The following is a 17,321-nucleotide window of genomic DNA, read 5'->3' on the forward strand; positions in this document are numbered from 1 at the left end:
GAGCCCTCTCTGACATTGAAGTCACGCGATATCGAGCGGGGTTTTCTAATGGTCAGCACTACATGTAGATCATATACGGCAGCGGGACGGAAGTGACTAATCCAACATGGCGGCCCCCAGCGCCGCCGCAATCGGCAATCCTCGGCTCATTCCGCAAGCTCCATACTAACCATACTTATTGTCGAGTGCGGAGACATCCGAGTAGTTCCGAGTGGCGCCGCCGAGACATTTATAGGATGTAGTTTTACAGCAAAATATCTAGGAAAATATACATGTATGCTATATCCCTAGGGATTCTTTATTGATACACCTTCACAAATAAGGTACAATCAAAGACAGTACATCTAACTATAGCAGAGTACAAACAAGTAAATGAATAAATATACATGATTTTGATGCGATATAGTTGAATACGTGTTTAAAAATGGGCCAAAGTACAATCATAGAGGTAAAACAGACAACTCCAGCTACAGATACGTAAATTTGCAGGACGTGGAAACGCATTTAGACCCAATTAGATAAATGTATAATAATACTAATAAATGAGTTTATAAAGTGATATATATAAAATGTGTAATGATAATCTACAGGCGATAAGAGAGGGTTTGTTCCCTTTGTTGGAAGCATCTATTTACAAAACGCATAACCATTCTAAGAATATTTAAGTCTTGAGCACCCATAAGAAAATTATACAGTTCATTAAAGCTGAAGTCGCCTAGGGGTAGGAACTCTGACAGCTGCCCTCTGAAGGGATCACGTATTGAATCATATGCTTTGCACTCTAGCAGGAGGTGGAACTCATCTACTTTATTCAAATCGCAAAGTTTACAAAATCCCAGGTATAATACGATTAAAAAATAAAAAGATAAATTAAAAAGTAAATTAAAATTATATGCTATATTCCTAGTTATTATACGATTAAAAAAAAAACAATTGAACTGTGTTTTGATCGGCACTACAACATTCGACTATCAGCCTTAGCATCTCGTCGCTAGGGACCGCCATGTCCACTCTCTACTCCAACTGCATGTATCTTTCTTACAGCTCTGTAATATAAAATAACTATAAATATAAAATAGAAATATAAATATGTACCATAAATGTACATGTAAGTTTCGCTTTTATTAACAGTCTTGAAGTTAAACGAGTATAAATGTATAAAACTTATAATTAATTTATAATGGTTTGCAGCGCTTCTCCTTATTGCTCTTTTCTGATTGTCGGTTGTTCGTCTTCTGTACCTGCCATGTTGTAAATAAGGTCGCACTTCTTGAAAATCCATGCTGACAGAGTAAGACATCGCGAAGAGCTAGCCATTTTATACCCTGAGAAACATGGAACACATTCCTTTTGGGTTGATTCAATTTTAATTTAGGTTATGCAACTTAAATTAAAACTTTATATAAATTGGTAAACAAAATTAAATGAGTACATTTTTAATTACACTCCACAAGCATGTATATTTAATAACTAATTAATTTCGTCAGTTTCCAGAAAATACATATTTTGCACAATTTGGCATTGATGCACTGTATAACGCTAGCTGTCACACATTTATGTCACACATTTATGTCATTGTAGCCTAAGTCACGCGTATAGTCTAAATAAAAGGAACGTTTTGCACAATTTAGCATCGATTCATTGTGTATCAATAGCTTGCACACATGTGCGAGTGGTAATCAAATAAGTCACGCGTGTATATAGTCCAAAGCATCACAATGCAATGGGATATGTGTGAAATATTTTACGTAAGTCCAATTAAAAAAGGTATGGAATGTAATCAAAAGTGAGTATAACACATATTATTGCGGAATGACACACTATAAATGGACAGTAAGTTAAATATTTAACTATAGATTTAAAAAACAAGAGTGAAAATAGAGGCGTTAAAATGTCAACTCTAGTGTGGGACTCGAACCAACATATTGTTTAATTTCTGCATACTTCCCTGTCATTGGATACCATAGTAGGCTTATCACCCGTGTCGCTGTCCACTACACCACCAGGTCGTTGTGCAAACCACTGCCGTTTTGTTATATTACATTTACTTGCATCAAGGGTTTGCTTTTTAATAATTCTATTATACCCAGATTGTCAATATAAAGCGCTTTTACTAAATATTTACTATTCTACAGTAGGACCCTAGCTTTTAGACCCAGTTATTCTGTATAACGGGCGGACTCTGTTTCGTGATAGCTGTCATGAAACGTAGGGTCCGGTTAAATGCAGGGTCCGGGGGACCCTGTATATTATATCCAATTACCATGATACAAGGTCCGGGACCCGTTATTTCAGAAACCAAACTTTCTGTCATGGGGGACCTTCTGGTACATGACACCGAGAAGAAAGGCACCGAAAGCCCTATTGACAAGCACAGCTTTTACTTTTACTACAATAACAGCCGTTTGAGTGGTGAAGTGCAATATAATATATTTCCACGTGTTGTTTAGAATCATGTATTTCTTGCGGAATTTTGAATCTCAAAAGAAGAGTTATTATTGCTTTAACTAGTGCCTGAGAAGGACTCTGGTCCTTCAGGCTTCAACTCAAATGGTTCTTTTGTTGAAAGTAAATCTCGTCTATTCCTTCTTAATACAGTTCCATTTTCAAGTTCAACATTAAAAGAATTTGGAGAATTTTCCTCTAAAATTCTACCTTTATCACTCCAAACACCTGTATTTCTTTCTCTGCGAACTCTTACAACATCACCTTGGTTTTAACAGTTTTGCACCAACATCATAATATTTTTTATTTTTAATCATTTTCCATATTCCTAATCAAATCATTGTTTCTATGTTCAACTGCATCTGGTAATCTATTTCTAACTTTCCTTCCCATCATTATTTCTGAAGGACTATTTTCACCAGACAAAGGTGTAGTTCTATAATTCAAGTAATTCCTTACATGTTGGATCAGGCATATTGTTTATAGCACTGACTTTACATGGATCTGGCTTTATACCATGTTCTGTAAGACAGTCACCTAGAAATGTTAAAGCATTACAATTTATTTCACATTTGTCTCCATTGAGCTTCACACCTGCTTTCTGTACGATATTCATCACACGTAAAATACTGTTATGCTCTGACCATGTTTCAGCATAAATCACTATACCATAAAAAACTCACATTTTTCTCATTTTCAAATAACTGAGCAATCTTAGCATGAAACATCTCTGGTGCACTTTTCACCCCATATGGCATCCTAAGAAATGAATATCTACCAAACGCTGTAGTTACTGTACACAACCTAGAGCTTTGCTCATCTAACTAAAGGTTATAGAAACCATGGCAAAGGTCCAGTTTTGAAAAACACTTGGCACCTGCCATGTCACGCTCTATTTCAGATTTCTCTGGTAAATGATAATGTTCTCGGCAGACATATTCATTCAATCTTAGAGGATCCATGCATATTCTAAGGTTACCATTAGCTTTTTCAACTAATACTAAGGGAATTACCCGGCTGTGGGACCATCTGTTTTCTTTATTATGTTCTGACTTGCCAATCTTTCCAACTCTTTCTGGAGTTTATCTCTCAAAGCAAAAGGTACTTTACGAGCTGCACACATTATTGGCTTTGCATTGTCTTTGAGTTTAATACAAACTTCAACTTCCAGGCAACCAATGCCTGTAAATACATCCCTGTACTTTTCTTTGATGTATTCCTTAGTTAAACCACCCTTTGTAATACCATATACTTTTCTGACATCTCTAGTTATTATTACTAAACCACATTTTTCACTATCTCCTGCTCCAAGTATTGATACACAACCTTGGTTTGCTACATAACATTTTACATCATTTATTTTCTTTCCTGACTTTAGAGTCAGATTTACATAACATATACCCTTTGTAGCAATGCTAGTATTGTTATAAGCACTCAGTTTAGTGTTAGTACTGTACAGTCTCGGTTTATGTCTTAACAAATTGTACTCGTCAATACTCAGAATGTTCACCTGAGAGCCACTGTCTATTTTCAAGGGTATAACTTTGCCATTCACACTCACTGGAGCTATCCACTCACACTTTGATCTGTCAGTTCTGACTGTAGAAACAAATAGTTCTTCTTCATCTTCTTCATCAGATACAGCATTCAGAGCATGTACTTTACCGTCTGTTCTACATTTATTTACAAAATGGCTCCATCCTTTGCTTTTTCTACACATCTTGCCCCATGCCGGGCACTTGTATTTATTGTGGTTACCGCCACATCTGCAACAGTCTTTATGTGAAGACTTACTGTTATGAGGCTTGTCACTACTACGTGGGATTTCATGGCTTTGACGACTTTTACCGGTGGCTTCTAATGCTTTACTTCTTTTATAACCATGGCTGACCTTCTTACTACGCACCGCATTGACCGCCGCCTCTGAAGAAGACCCGAAGGTTTTCATTTGCTCCTGGCCATGCACGTCTGTACGGCTTTCTGGAGGGTTAGATCTTCCATGCGGAGTTTTTCTTTTAGTCTGAGGTGTCTGATGCCGACAACGATCTGGTCTATGATCATTTCTTCTTTTAAAATGCCAAAGTTACACGTATCTGCTTTGTTTTTGAGATCCGTTACGTACATGTAGTGCTCAAAAGTTTCACCGACTTGCTGATCACGTGTTCTGAAACAGTATCGTTCATTTTTCATTCTTCTTCGGTTCACAGAACCTCTTAAAATTTTCAACCTTCTCAAAGATCTTTTCGTCTCCCTCTTCGTCATAAGTGAAAGTGCGGTTAAGGTCCTGGGCCTCACCCCCAGCCACTGTTAAAAGCAATCCGATTTTTCTCGCGTCTGTAGCTTTGCTGGCGTCAATGGCCTCTAAATACCAGTTGAATTGTTCTTTGAACTTCCGCCAAGCCACAGAAATATTCCCGCTCTGCAAGAAGGAGGATTGATGCGCTCCATTATCAAAAGACAAACTGTCTCAATTACTAACGATTGCGCGGATTTACTTCTGTTACCATGTAACAACGTGACTCCAAGATGGCGTGGTGTCGTCAAGCGTCTTTATTACGTAACACAAATAGGTCAATCAATGACAACCAAGTAACTATAACAAAACAAACAAATAAGTGATAGATACAATACGAGTCGCCGAGCTGTACGTGAAATATTACGAGTGTATTGGCGAGCCACAGGCGAGACAATACACGAGTAATTTTCACGTACAGCTCGGCGGCGACTAGTAGCGCAACAGACCGTGGAACGCACTCGTACATGACGTGCTTGTATGTCGAATACAGCACAGCTGATACGAGTCTTTTGTTCTACGCGCTAGCCGTGGTTTAAATATATATACTGACAGTCAATGAAAACGGATCAGAAAACGTTCTTGTACTTTGTTACCGAGAATCGATTCCAACCTTAAAACGAGTACAAATGCACTTGTTAGGTCATAAGAGAGTGGGCTGACCACTCGGATGTTTAAAATTTCCGCTTCAGTGATTTTGTGAACAGCTGTTATAAAATCATGTGTTTTTCCAGTCTCGTGATTGGTGTGAATTAATCAGGTTCAATATATGGTGATTAATTAAGCCTATTTAAGGTAGTCTCCAAATCCAGTATGACACAAGACAAAAAAATTCAGTGATGCCATGTCTGACACTGAAAGAGCGACTGCGGGCCCTGGTGATGATGGAGGCTGGGCGGAACCAAAGAGATTTGATCACGTGACCTTGTATTTTAATGACCTTTTCATTTTCTTAATGTGCCAAAGGAACTTACAATATTATTTGATAAATAAATGATGCGTTTTCATCATTGATCATAGTATTTATATAGATGGCTACACAAATAGATATGTGCGTCGTGTTTCGTAATCAATTTACCAGGTTTGATCTACACGGGTCCGTGTATGGGGGGGGGGGGGGGGGGGGGAGCAAAGTGATTTCTATTTCGTCAGAAAATGAAAAAAACGGCTGTTTTTCCTTTTCATTTGATACAAATGGACAAAATGTAATGGAAAATGAAACTCAATTTTCGTTTTTCCATTTAAAATGAAAAATAGATAAAAATGAAACTGTAACTCAACGGTCGGTGTATGGGGGGGCAAAGTGATTTCCATTTCGTCAGAAAATGAAAAAACGGCCGTTTTTCCTTTTCATTTGATAAATTGTCAAAATGAAATGGAAAATCAACCTTGATTTTCGTTTTTCCTTTTAAAATGAAAAATGGAAAAACGAGATTATTTTTCGTTTTTTCCGCTTTTTTATGACATAAAAAAAAAACAAAAAACGACAGATTTCCAAACGTGATAGAAAATAGAAACATCCACTGTTTTCCCATGTCAAGAGAGTGAAATATATTAGAAAATACGTCCTTTTCTCCTTCTGTGAAGAAATGAAGTATCGAAGCATGTTTATTTTTTGCCATTATGGTTTCAATGGAAAAACGGAAGTCAGTTCGTTTTTCTGATTTTCATTTTGGAAATAAAACTTGGAAAACGGAAGTATATAAAGACATACAGACAGAAAAATGGCAGCCCTTGAAACTTTGACTTCACGAGACTAGGATTATTCCTGGTTTTGTATAAGTATTCGGAGATTTAGTAAATTACTTTAAGAAAAATGAATTAAGTAATTTCAGAAATTCTATAAACTGTGGACAATTATGGAAAAACAATGCGCCCTCGCTGTGTGTCGTTCAGAAATATGAAATAGGCCCCTAGGTAAGTGTCTAGGTCAAAGTGGAGAAGAGATGAAGGTTGGATCTGTTTCTGTAAGGACTTTTTGTGACAAGATTTTGATAGAAAGTAGAAATTTTTATCATGAGAGAAATATTTGAATGTTTATGAAGTCGCCTGGACTGTAGTGCTGGTATAGCCTCAATTGATGTTCTTTTAACTAAGTAGGCCTACTGGTGCGTGCGACTGGGCAAAGCAGTTATGTAGCTGCACAAATTTTGTAGCTGTGTTTCTGTGGATAACACTGGATAAATTAATAAAATGTTTGTTAGAATCTTTACACCCCTGCGTGTTGTTGCTCTTGAATGTTATTGTTCCTTAGTCAAAAAAGTTATTGAGTTAGTTTTTACAAACCTACAGGGCCCTTTGCGCAATGCATTTGCGTTATTATCTTATGTACGTAATCACAAACTAATAAACAAATTATGTATTTCCTCTTCCTAAACATTTTAATGCAACCTTTGGGGGGGGGGGGGGTATTTTATTTTATAAAAATTCACACATTTGCATCTTGAGTTTGACTCTCTTTTTTAATGCAATACGAGCGTTGGGACGGACAATCTCAAATATTCGTCGTGTTGATAAAAATAAGCTGTACATAGAAGGAAAAATAAGTGCAAGATTTCTCTCTTGTTTCAGTTTTTACTGCTGTTACTGTACAAACCAGCAACTAATCAGGTAACAAAAACAGGGGTGGATCCAAGATTATTTGAAGGGGGGGGGGGGGGGGAGTCCGCGGGTAAGCGTGTCATTGTTGTAATATTATAATATATTAATATTTAACCTTTCAAAAAAATAAAGATGTTCAAAAAACAGTCCTTGGATGCGAAGCCGACCCTCTGGCGTGGGTTTCGGGGCCCGCTGAAAGGCATTTTAGAGAGTACCATTTGGTATGGTTTACAACTATGATTCATCTGGTGAAAATTCTAATTTCAAGAGGGGATCATTGGTGTGATATTTTTCAAAAATCGAAAGGGTGGGGGGGGGGGGGATATCAGGATCCCCACATAAATCCGCCACCTAAAATGTTCACCAACCTGTATCGATCAACTGTATCGATCTTCTGAAGGAGTGAATGAGTATATCATCTAGTAAGGTCTTGACTCCCTAGCCCGTAGCTATGTTTCAAGCATAATTAGATGTTTTGAAGGTACATTAAATGAATATGACATGAATAAAAAACTAAGACTTTTAGTTTAAGAGAAAGTCTTTAACCCTCCCCCCCCCCCCCCCCCCCCCCCCCCCCTTAATCATAAAATGTTCCTGTAGCGGACCACGAGTAATTGAAGCAACACCATTGGATAATACTGCCGTTTATTCACGCAGTGAACAGAACTGAACAGAATCTGAACAGAAACTGAACAAAAACTGAACAGAAACTGGACAAAACTGGTGAAAACTATAAAAAGAAAAGAAAAAAAAAATTATAATAACAATACAGTGAAATAAAGATAAATAAACTATATATACTAAACAACTTAATTTATGTGATCTTAACAACAAATAATTGATCTTTGCATGTGTGTAAGTTTTTACTATTTATTATTTAATTTTAAAACACTCACACTAAGACAATATCCAGACTCGCTTTCTCCGCTAGCAACTGGCTGCTCAGATACGGCCATAGCAATCTGAGCTGGTACTGTAAATTTATTTGATAACATAAATATACATGTGCGTGTTGGTCATGAAAATGCCACTCCCATACTAACATCAACTTTAATAAACACGATGCTCATAACTTATGTTACTGATTAAACTTAAGTAAACTTATGTAAACTTTTGTAAACTACACAAAATATCTCTATATAAGTGAATTACACTTTATTTAACACAAATTTTACACAATCTACACGTAATATCGTAACATACCTCCACTCTGCCAGTAAGTATATAAATGACCGCGCAGAGTACATGCAACATCGGCTTTTATACAGTTCATCACATGACTAGATGAATAGATGTTACTTAATATTGAGCAGTGTTCTAGTGTCTTCTCTAACACAATATAAATAAACATAAGAACAGCGTGGAAAATATAAAATAAAAATGATAACGTATATAATTTCTGCCGTGTCGGCAACACTCCGCATTTTACAAAAAAAAAAAAAAAAAAAAAAAAAAAAAAAAAAAAAAATTGTAACATCACATTTGCAATATATATACACTATATGTATGTACACTGAAAGATCATACAATCCACATTTTCAAATTGCATTTTTAAACATACAAATATCTGAAGCGTTGTCATTCCCTTCCAATAAAACAAGTTTTGTGATAGGTCTAGTATACGTGGACGTTTTAGTGCGAATGACTGCACTTCGAATTAAACCATCTCTACCGACGTTGGTGCTTTCTACTATGGCCAGAGGCCAAAGTCCACGAGGAATTGATTTGTCTACTTCAAGGACAATGTCACCGACTTTCAAATTCCTCTGAATGCAATGCCATTTTGAACGTGCCTGCAGTGTAGGTAAATATTCTCGAGTCCATCTTTTCCAAAATTGAGACACCAGAAATTGGACATGCCTCCACAGCTTTCTGTAAGTGTCAGCAATATCAAATTTTCCCCATGGATAGGAAGGAATTCCTCTGATTGCTAACAAATGATTTGGTGTGAGCGCATCACAATCATTCATATTCTCACTGATTTTAGTAATGGGTCTTCCATTTACTATACACTCACATTCGCACAATACAGTCTGCAAAGACCAATCGGTTAAAGACTTAGCACAGTTTGCCAGCACAGCCATCAAAATTTTTCTTATTGTCCGAATCATTCTCTCCCATACACCACCATAATGAGAAGCGTGTGGTGGATTAAAAATCCAATCAATTCCCTTTCGTCTCATTTCTGACATGATCTTTACTTTGTCTAACTGCCGTAAACATTTGTTCATTTCATTCACCGCCCCTACCAAGTTTGTGCCGTTATCACTGTAAACTTTTGTGGGACAACCGCGTCTCGATACGAATCGTATGAAACCGTTGAGAAATGCGCTTGTTTCTAAATTTTCTAACACCTCCAAGTGAATCGCTCTTGTTTTAAAACACGTGAAAACGCATCCGTAGCGTTTAACTTCTGAGCGACCTACCCTGACTTTGAGAGGTCCAAAAATATCGATTCCAACTACATCAAAGGGGGGACCTCCTCCAGAACACCTATCACCGGGCAAATCAGCCATTTTTTGAATCATTGGCGACGCATACAAACGCCTACATACAACACACTCTCTTTGTATCTTTCTCACCAAGTTTCTATCACCCACTATCCAAAATCTTCTTCGTATCACACTTAGAGTCCATTCCGTACCTAAATGTGCACTTTCATGCGCTTCTCGAGCAATCAAATTGGAAACAACATGCTTTCTAGGTAAAATCGATGGTTGCTTACACTTCAGTGCAGAATGAATTAGTCTACCACCGACAACTAGTGTGTCATTCTGAAGGACGGGAGAAAGATCGTGAATTTTACTTGATTTCGAAACTTGGCCTGTTTTGTTTAGAGACTTTAACTCGTGAGAGAAACTGTCTCTTTGTACCGCCTTGATGATTTCATCTTCCGTGATTTTTAGTTCAGCCGCAGTAATATGCCCTTTGTCTAGCGTCTTTGAGCAAGGGAATTTCTTAAATTTCTTAAGCTTTGAAACATTGTCTTTGTATGGGTCATACAGGCGTTCATTTGTGAGTTTCCTTTCTAAATTTTGCTGCCCTTTAACGGCCACACACCGATTGTTAGGAAATTTCGCGCAATTGTCTTTCCACGGGATTGGAAGAACATAATGACCGTCTTTCATGGAAACATTGTTTTCCCATAAACGGAGCACACTTTTGTCTTCATGAGACAATTTTGTCCCCTTATCAATACCATCCCAACATCTGCCCTGAATTACATTCACAGACAAATAATTTACAGAGACATGAGGATTGAACGTATCATCTACCAACCCGTTGATAGTCCACCCTAAACGCGAACGCGCCGCGTATATGCCTGTTGTGCTATTTTCATCAACACGGACTTCTAATGGCATAATCAAATGGGCATTATCCATTCCTATGATTATGTCAACTCCCTCTGCAGCAGTGCAGTTACTCAGAGGTATTCCCTTCAAATGCGGGAATGATTCCACATCAATCATGTCATTTGCTCTCACATTTACGCGAGGAATGACGAAAACATTTGACACGCGGTATTTCACCGACTTATTTTCAATTGGTGACGCGTCAAAAGAAACCACAGGTGATCGCGCGCTCCTAGAGCCGTCAATTGTGTTCAAATGATATTCCACGGTGCTTTTAGTGCTGAGCGCTGCAGTGGACACTAAACGCTCCGAAATAAATGATGAAGTCGACCCACTGTCTAACAACGCTAATGCTTTGTGCACGCCATTTATCATCACTGAAACTATCGGTAGTTTCACGCTTTTGAGCTCGCCCGAATTAATACTGGTGTTCGTAATTTGACTTTGAGATCTGATTCGAGAATCACCGGCACTTTCCGTATGCGCGCGTGGAGGATTTTGCAACCTTGAATTTACATGAATGAACTTTGAATGTTTTTTACCGCAGCCCGGCACACTACAAACAGCAGGATTTCTGCAGTTACTTGCAAAATGTCCGGCAAACAAACAATTGAAACACAATTTATTTTGTCTCACAACATTCAAACGTTCTTGCACTCCTTTCTCTTTAAAAGCACTGCACTGAGATAAATGATGTTGACTACCACACAACACACATGGGAAAATACCATTCTTTTCATTCGTCCTTTGATCAACAGACTGATCACACGGATGACGTACGGGACAGCCATTGATATTCGACCCAATCACGGAGTGTTGGGTAGAAACAGTAGCAGTTACAAAAGAGTGATTTGACACATTTGCATATACTGACTCACCACCGTACACTGGGTCACTAGCATCTGCAGCAGTTTTTACCATGAAATCTACAAATTCCTGAAATTTAGGATATCGATCAATTTTGTGTTTGATTTCTAATGCACGCTTTCTCCATCGCTCAACAATCCAACTTTTACACCTACCCAGAATCTCCAATATGATCTTTTGATTTTCTATCTCACCTTTTAAGTTCAACTTTTCTAATGTTGTACACACAACTTGTAATTCATCAGCTAAACTCTGTAAATCTTTCACTTTCATAATCTTTTTACCATTTTTGAGATTTTCAATCAAAGAGCTAGCCACCAAATGATCATTTCCAAAACGGACCTTCAGAATCTGTCTGGCTTTGGTATAACCCTCCAAGCCCCCAATTAATACGCAATTTTTAATTGCTTCTTTGGCAGAACCAGTTGTAAACTGTATTAATCTGTTTAATTTCATCTGAGGGTCTTTCATTTTTGAATCGATCATTTCGTCAAAAACCGTCATAAAATAATGAAAATTTTTGGCGTCTCCTTCAAATTTATCAATTGAGCAATGTGGGGTGTTTAAAAAAGTAAACAAACTTGCTTCATTGATTAAACTTGTTTCTGATTCATTTGACTTTTGCTTAAGAGAGTTTAAAAAAGTCATACCAAGTTTGATACCCTTGATTACTTTTTCTTCCACTTCCCGAAACCAATCTTCGCTTGCATCCATCTCTTCCTCGTCCAGATAACTGTGGTATTCATCATGAGCAGCCTCGAACGAAGAAAACGTCTCTTTCAACTGGTCAACCTTGCTGGCTACCATTTGAGTGTCCTCAGCAGCAACTGCCCTCTCGATGGCACCCAAGCACTTCGTCACGGCACCTTTTCGCGCCCGTCGTAGTTTTGACAGTCTGTCAATGTCCGGCTTTTCCTCTCCTGAGTCAGTCATGGTCTGGTGTGACGGTGAAACAGCGTGTACCCTCGGGGAAACAAGATTAGCACTTGTCGAGTTCTCCGGTGTATCCCAACCTCGGGATGGCAAGTTTTCCTCTAGAGAACCCTCCAATATAACCCAGCCTTGGATTGTCTTAGTTTTTCACTGTAGCGGACCACGAGTAATTGAAGCAACACCATTGGATAATACTGCCGTTTATTCACGCAGTGAACAGAACTGAACAGAATCTGAACAGAAACTGAACAAAAACTGAACAGAAACTGGACAAAACTGGTGAAAACTATAAAAAGAAAAGAAAAAAAAAATTATAATAACAATACAGTGAAATAAAGATAAATAAACTATATATACTAAACAACTTAATTTATGTGATCTTAACAACAAATAATTGATCTTTGCATGTGTGTAAGTTTTTACTATTTATTATTTAATTTTAAAACACTCACACTAAGACAATATCCAGACTCGCTTTCTCCGCTAGCAACTGGCTGCTCAGATACGGCCATAGCAATCTGAGCTGGTACTGTAAATTTATTTGATAACATAAATATACATGTGCGTGTTGGTCATGAAAATGCCACTCCCATACTAACATCAACTTTAATAAACACGATGCTCATAACTTATGTTACTGATTAAACTTAAGTAAACTTATGTAAACTTTTGTAAACTACACAAAATATCTCTATATAAGTGAATTACACTTTATTTAACACAAATTTTACACAATCTACACGTAATATCGTAACATACCTCCACTCTGCCAGTAAGTATATAAATGACCGCGCAGAGTACATGCAACATCGGCTTTTATACAGTTCATCACATGACTAGATGAATAGATGTTACTTAATATTGAGCAGTGTTCTAGTGTCTTCTCTAACACAATATAAATAAACATAAGAACAGCGTGGAAAATATAAAATAAAAATGATAACGTATATAATTTCTGCCGTGTCGGCAACACTCCGCATTTTACAAAAAAAAAAAAAAAAAAAAAAAAAAAAAAAAAAAAAAAAAATTGTAACATCACATTTGCAATATATATACACTATATGTATGTACACTGAAAGATCATACAATCCACATTTTCAAATTGCATTTTTAAACATACAAATATCTGAAGCGTTGTCATTCCCTTCCAATAAAACAAGTTTTGTGATAGGTCTAGTATACGTGGACGTTTTAGTGCGAATGACTGCACTTCGAATTAAACCATCTCTACCGACGTTGGTGCTTTCTACTATGGCCAGAGGCCAAAGTCCACGAGGAATTGATTTGTCTACTTCAAGGACAATGTCACCGACTTTCAAATTCCTCTGAATGCAATGCCATTTTGAACGTGCCTGCAGTGTAGGTAAATATTCTCGAGTCCATCTTTTCCAAAATTGAGACACCAGAAATTGGACATGCCTCCACAGCTTTCTGTAAGTGTCAGCAATATCAAATTTTCCCCATGGATAGGAAGGAATTCCTCTGATTGCTAACAAATGATTTGGTGTGAGCGCATCACAATCATTCATATTCTCACTGATTTTAGTAATGGGTCTTCCATTTACTATACACTCACATTCGCACAATACAGTCTGCAAAGACCAATCGGTTAAAGACTTAGCACAGTTTGCCAGCACAGCCATCAAAATTTTTCTTATTGTCCGAATCATTCTCTCCCATACACCACCATAATGAGAAGCGTGTGGTGGATTAAAAATCCAATCAATTCCCTTTCGTCTCATTTCTGACATGATCTTTACTTTGTCTAACTGCCGTAAACATTTGTTCATTTCATTCACCGCCCCTACCAAGTTTGTGCCGTTATCACTGTAAACTTTTGTGGGACAACCGCGTCTCGATACGAATCGTATGAAACCGTTGAGAAATGCGCTTGTTTCTAAATTTTCTAACACCTCCAAGTGAATCGCTCTTGTTTTAAAACACGTGAAAACGCATCCGTAGCGTTTAACTTCTGAGCGACCTACCCTGACTTTGAGAGGTCCAAAAATATCGATTCCAACTACATCAAAGGGGGGACCTCCTCCAGAACACCTATCACCGGGCAAATCAGCCATTTTTTGAATCATTGGCGACGCATACAAACGCCTACATACAACACACTCTCTTTGTATCTTTCTCACCAAGTTTCTATCACCCACTATCCAAAATCTTCTTCGTATCACACTTAGAGTCCATTCCGTACCTAAATGTGCACTTTCATGCGCTTCTCGAGCAATCAAATTGGAAACAACATGCTTTCTAGGTAAAATCGATGGTTGCTTACACTTCAGTGCAGAATGAATTAGTCTACCACCGACAACTAGTGTGTCATTCTGAAGGACGGGAGAAAGATCGTGAATTTTACTTGATTTCGAAACTTGGCCTGTTTTGTTTAGAGACTTTAACTCGTGAGAGAAACTGTCTCTTTGTACCGCCTTGATGATTTCATCTTCCGTGATTTTTAGTTCAGCCGCAGTAATATGCCCTTTGTCTAGCGTCTTTGAGCAAGGGAATTTCTTAAATTTCTTAAGCTTTGAAACATTGTCTTTGTATGGGTCATACAGGCGTTCATTTGTGAGTTTCCTTTCTAAATTTTGCTGCCCTTTAACGGCCACACACCGATTGTTAGGAAATTTCGCGCAATTGTCTTTCCACGGGATTGGAAGAACATAATGACCGTCTTTCATGGAAACATTGTTTTCCCATAAACGGAGCACACTTTTGTCTTCATGAGACAATTTTGTCCCCTTATCAATACCATCCCAACATCTGCCCTGAATTACATTCACAGACAAATAATTTACAGAGACATGAGGATTGAACGTATCATCTACCAACCCGTTGATAGTCCACCCTAAACGCGAACGCGCCGCGTATATGCCTGTTGTGCTATTTTCATCAACACGGACTTCTAATGGCATAATCAAATGGGCATTATCCATTCCTATGATTATGTCAACTCCCTCTGCAGCAGTGCAGTTACTCAGAGGTATTCCCTTCAAATGCGGGAATGATTCCACATCAATCATGTCATTTGCTCTCACATTTACGCGAGGAATGACGAAAACATTTGACACGCGGTATTTCACCGACTTATTTTCAATTGGTGACGCGTCAAAAGAAACCACAGGTGATCGCGCGCTCCTAGAGCCGTCAATTGTGTTCAAATGATATTCCACGGTGCTTTTAGTGCTGAGCGCTGCAGTGGACACTAAACGCTCCGAAATAAATGATGAAGTCGACCCACTGTCTAACAACGCTAATGCTTTGTGCACGCCATTTATCATCACTGAAACTATCGGTAGTTTCACGCTTTTGAGCTCGCCCGAATTAATACTGGTGTTCGTAATTTGACTTTGAGATCTGATTCGAGAATCACCGGCACTTTCCGTATGCGCGCGTGGAGGATTTTGCAACCTTGAATTTACATGAATGAACTTTGAATGTTTTTTACCGCAGCCCGGCACACTACAAACAGCAGGATTTCTGCAGTTACTTGCAAAATGTCCGGCAAACAAACAATTGAAACACAATTTATTTTGTCTCACAACATTCAAACGTTCTTGCACTCCTTTCTCTTTAAAAGCACTGCACTGAGATAAATGATGTTGACTACCACACAACACACATGGGAAAATACCATTCTTTTCATTCGTCCTTTGATCAACAGACTGATCACACGGATGACGTACGGGACAGCCATTGATATTCGACCCAATCACGGAGTGTTGGGTAGAAACAGTAGCAGTTACAAAAGAGTGATTTGACACATTTGCATATACTGACTCACCACCGTACACTGGGTCACTAGCATCTGCAGCAGTTTTTACCATGAAATCTACAAATTCCTGAAATTTAGGATATCGATCAATTTTGTGTTTGATTTCTAATGCACGCTTTCTCCATCGCTCAACAATCCAACTTTTACACCTACCCAGAATCTCCAATATGATCTTTTGATTTTCTATCTCACCTTTTAAGTTCAACTTTTCTAATGTTGTACACACAACTTGTAATTCATCAGCTAAACTCTGTAAATCTTTCACTTTCATAATCTTTTTACCATTTTTGAGATTTTCAATCAAAGAGCTAGCCACCAAATGATCATTTCCAAAACGGACCTTCAGAATCTGTCTGGCTTTGGTATAACCCTCCAAGCCCCCAATTAATACGCAATTTTTAATTGCTTCTTTGGCAGAACCAGTTGTAAACTGTATTAATCTGTTTAATTTCATCTGAGGGTCTTTCATTTTTGAATCGATCATTTCGTCAAAAACCGTCATAAAATAATGAAAATTTTTGGCGTCTCCTTCAAATTTATCAATTGAGCAATGTGGGGTGTTTAAAAAAGTAAACAAACTTGCTTCATTGATTAAACTTGTTTCTGATTCATTTGACTTTTGCTTAAGAGAGTTTAAAAAAGTCATACCAAGTTTGATACCCTTGATTACTTTTTCTTCCACTTCCCGAAACCAATCTTCGCTTGCATCCATCTCTTCCTCGTCCAGATAACTGTGGTATTCATCATGAGCAGCCTCGAACGAAGAAAACGTCTCTTTCAACTGGTCAACCTTGCTGGCTACCATTTGAGTGTCCTCAGCAGCAACTGCCCTCTCGATGGCACCCAAGCACTTCGTCACGGCACCTTTTCGCGCCCGTCGTAGTTTTGACAGTCTGTCAATGTCCGGCTTTTCCTCTCCTGAGTCAGTCATGGTCTGGTGTGACGGTGAAACAGCGTGTACCCTCGGGGAAACAAGATTAGCACTTGTCGAGTTCTCCGGTGTATCCCAACCTCGGGATGGCAAGTTTTCCTCTAGAGAACCCTCCAA

At 38.1% G+C, this 17,321-nt stretch overlaps 3 protein-coding genes across 4 annotated transcripts in view; 1 reads left to right on the forward strand and 2 right to left on the reverse strand.

Annotated features, from left to right (window-relative positions):
* Positions 1–17,321, forward strand: part of LOC106167278 (uncharacterized) — a 39,124-nt gene that overhangs the window by 6,677 nt on the left and 15,126 nt on the right. The gene's annotated exons all lie outside the window — the stretch shown is intronic.
* On the reverse strand, positions 7,968–12,528 carry LOC147763479 (uncharacterized). Of its 2 annotated transcripts, none has more exons than XM_087003375.1 (2): positions 8,543–12,528; positions 7,968–8,312 (listed from the first exon to the last, which is right to left on the reverse strand). In XM_087003375.1, exon 1 carries the CDS (start codon positions 12,490–12,492, stop codon positions 8,878–8,880), a length of 3,615 nt encoding a protein of 1,204 aa, XP_086859501.1. In that variant the 5' UTR covers positions 12,493–12,528; the 3' UTR covers positions 7,968–8,312; positions 8,543–8,877. The 2 variants fall into 2 exon arrangements, with proteins under 2 accessions (XP_086859501.1, XP_086859500.1); XM_087003374.1 differs by having other exon boundaries at positions 7,968–8,069; positions 8,236–12,528.
* Positions 12,677–17,240, reverse strand: LOC106171951 (uncharacterized). The gene is made up of 2 exons (XM_087003376.1): positions 13,252–17,240; positions 12,677–13,021 (listed from the first exon to the last, which is right to left on the reverse strand). Exon 1 carries the CDS (start codon positions 17,202–17,204, stop codon positions 13,590–13,592), a length of 3,615 nt encoding a protein of 1,204 aa, XP_086859502.1. The 5' UTR covers positions 17,205–17,240; the 3' UTR covers positions 12,677–13,021; positions 13,252–13,589.

Source organism: Lingula anatina, chromosome 2 (genome assembly GCF_051362555.1).
Source record: "Lingula anatina isolate TDL-2025a chromosome 2, LinAna3.0, whole genome shotgun sequence".
NCBI lineage: Eukaryota > Metazoa > Brachiopoda > Lingulata > Lingulida > Lingulidae > Lingula > Lingula anatina.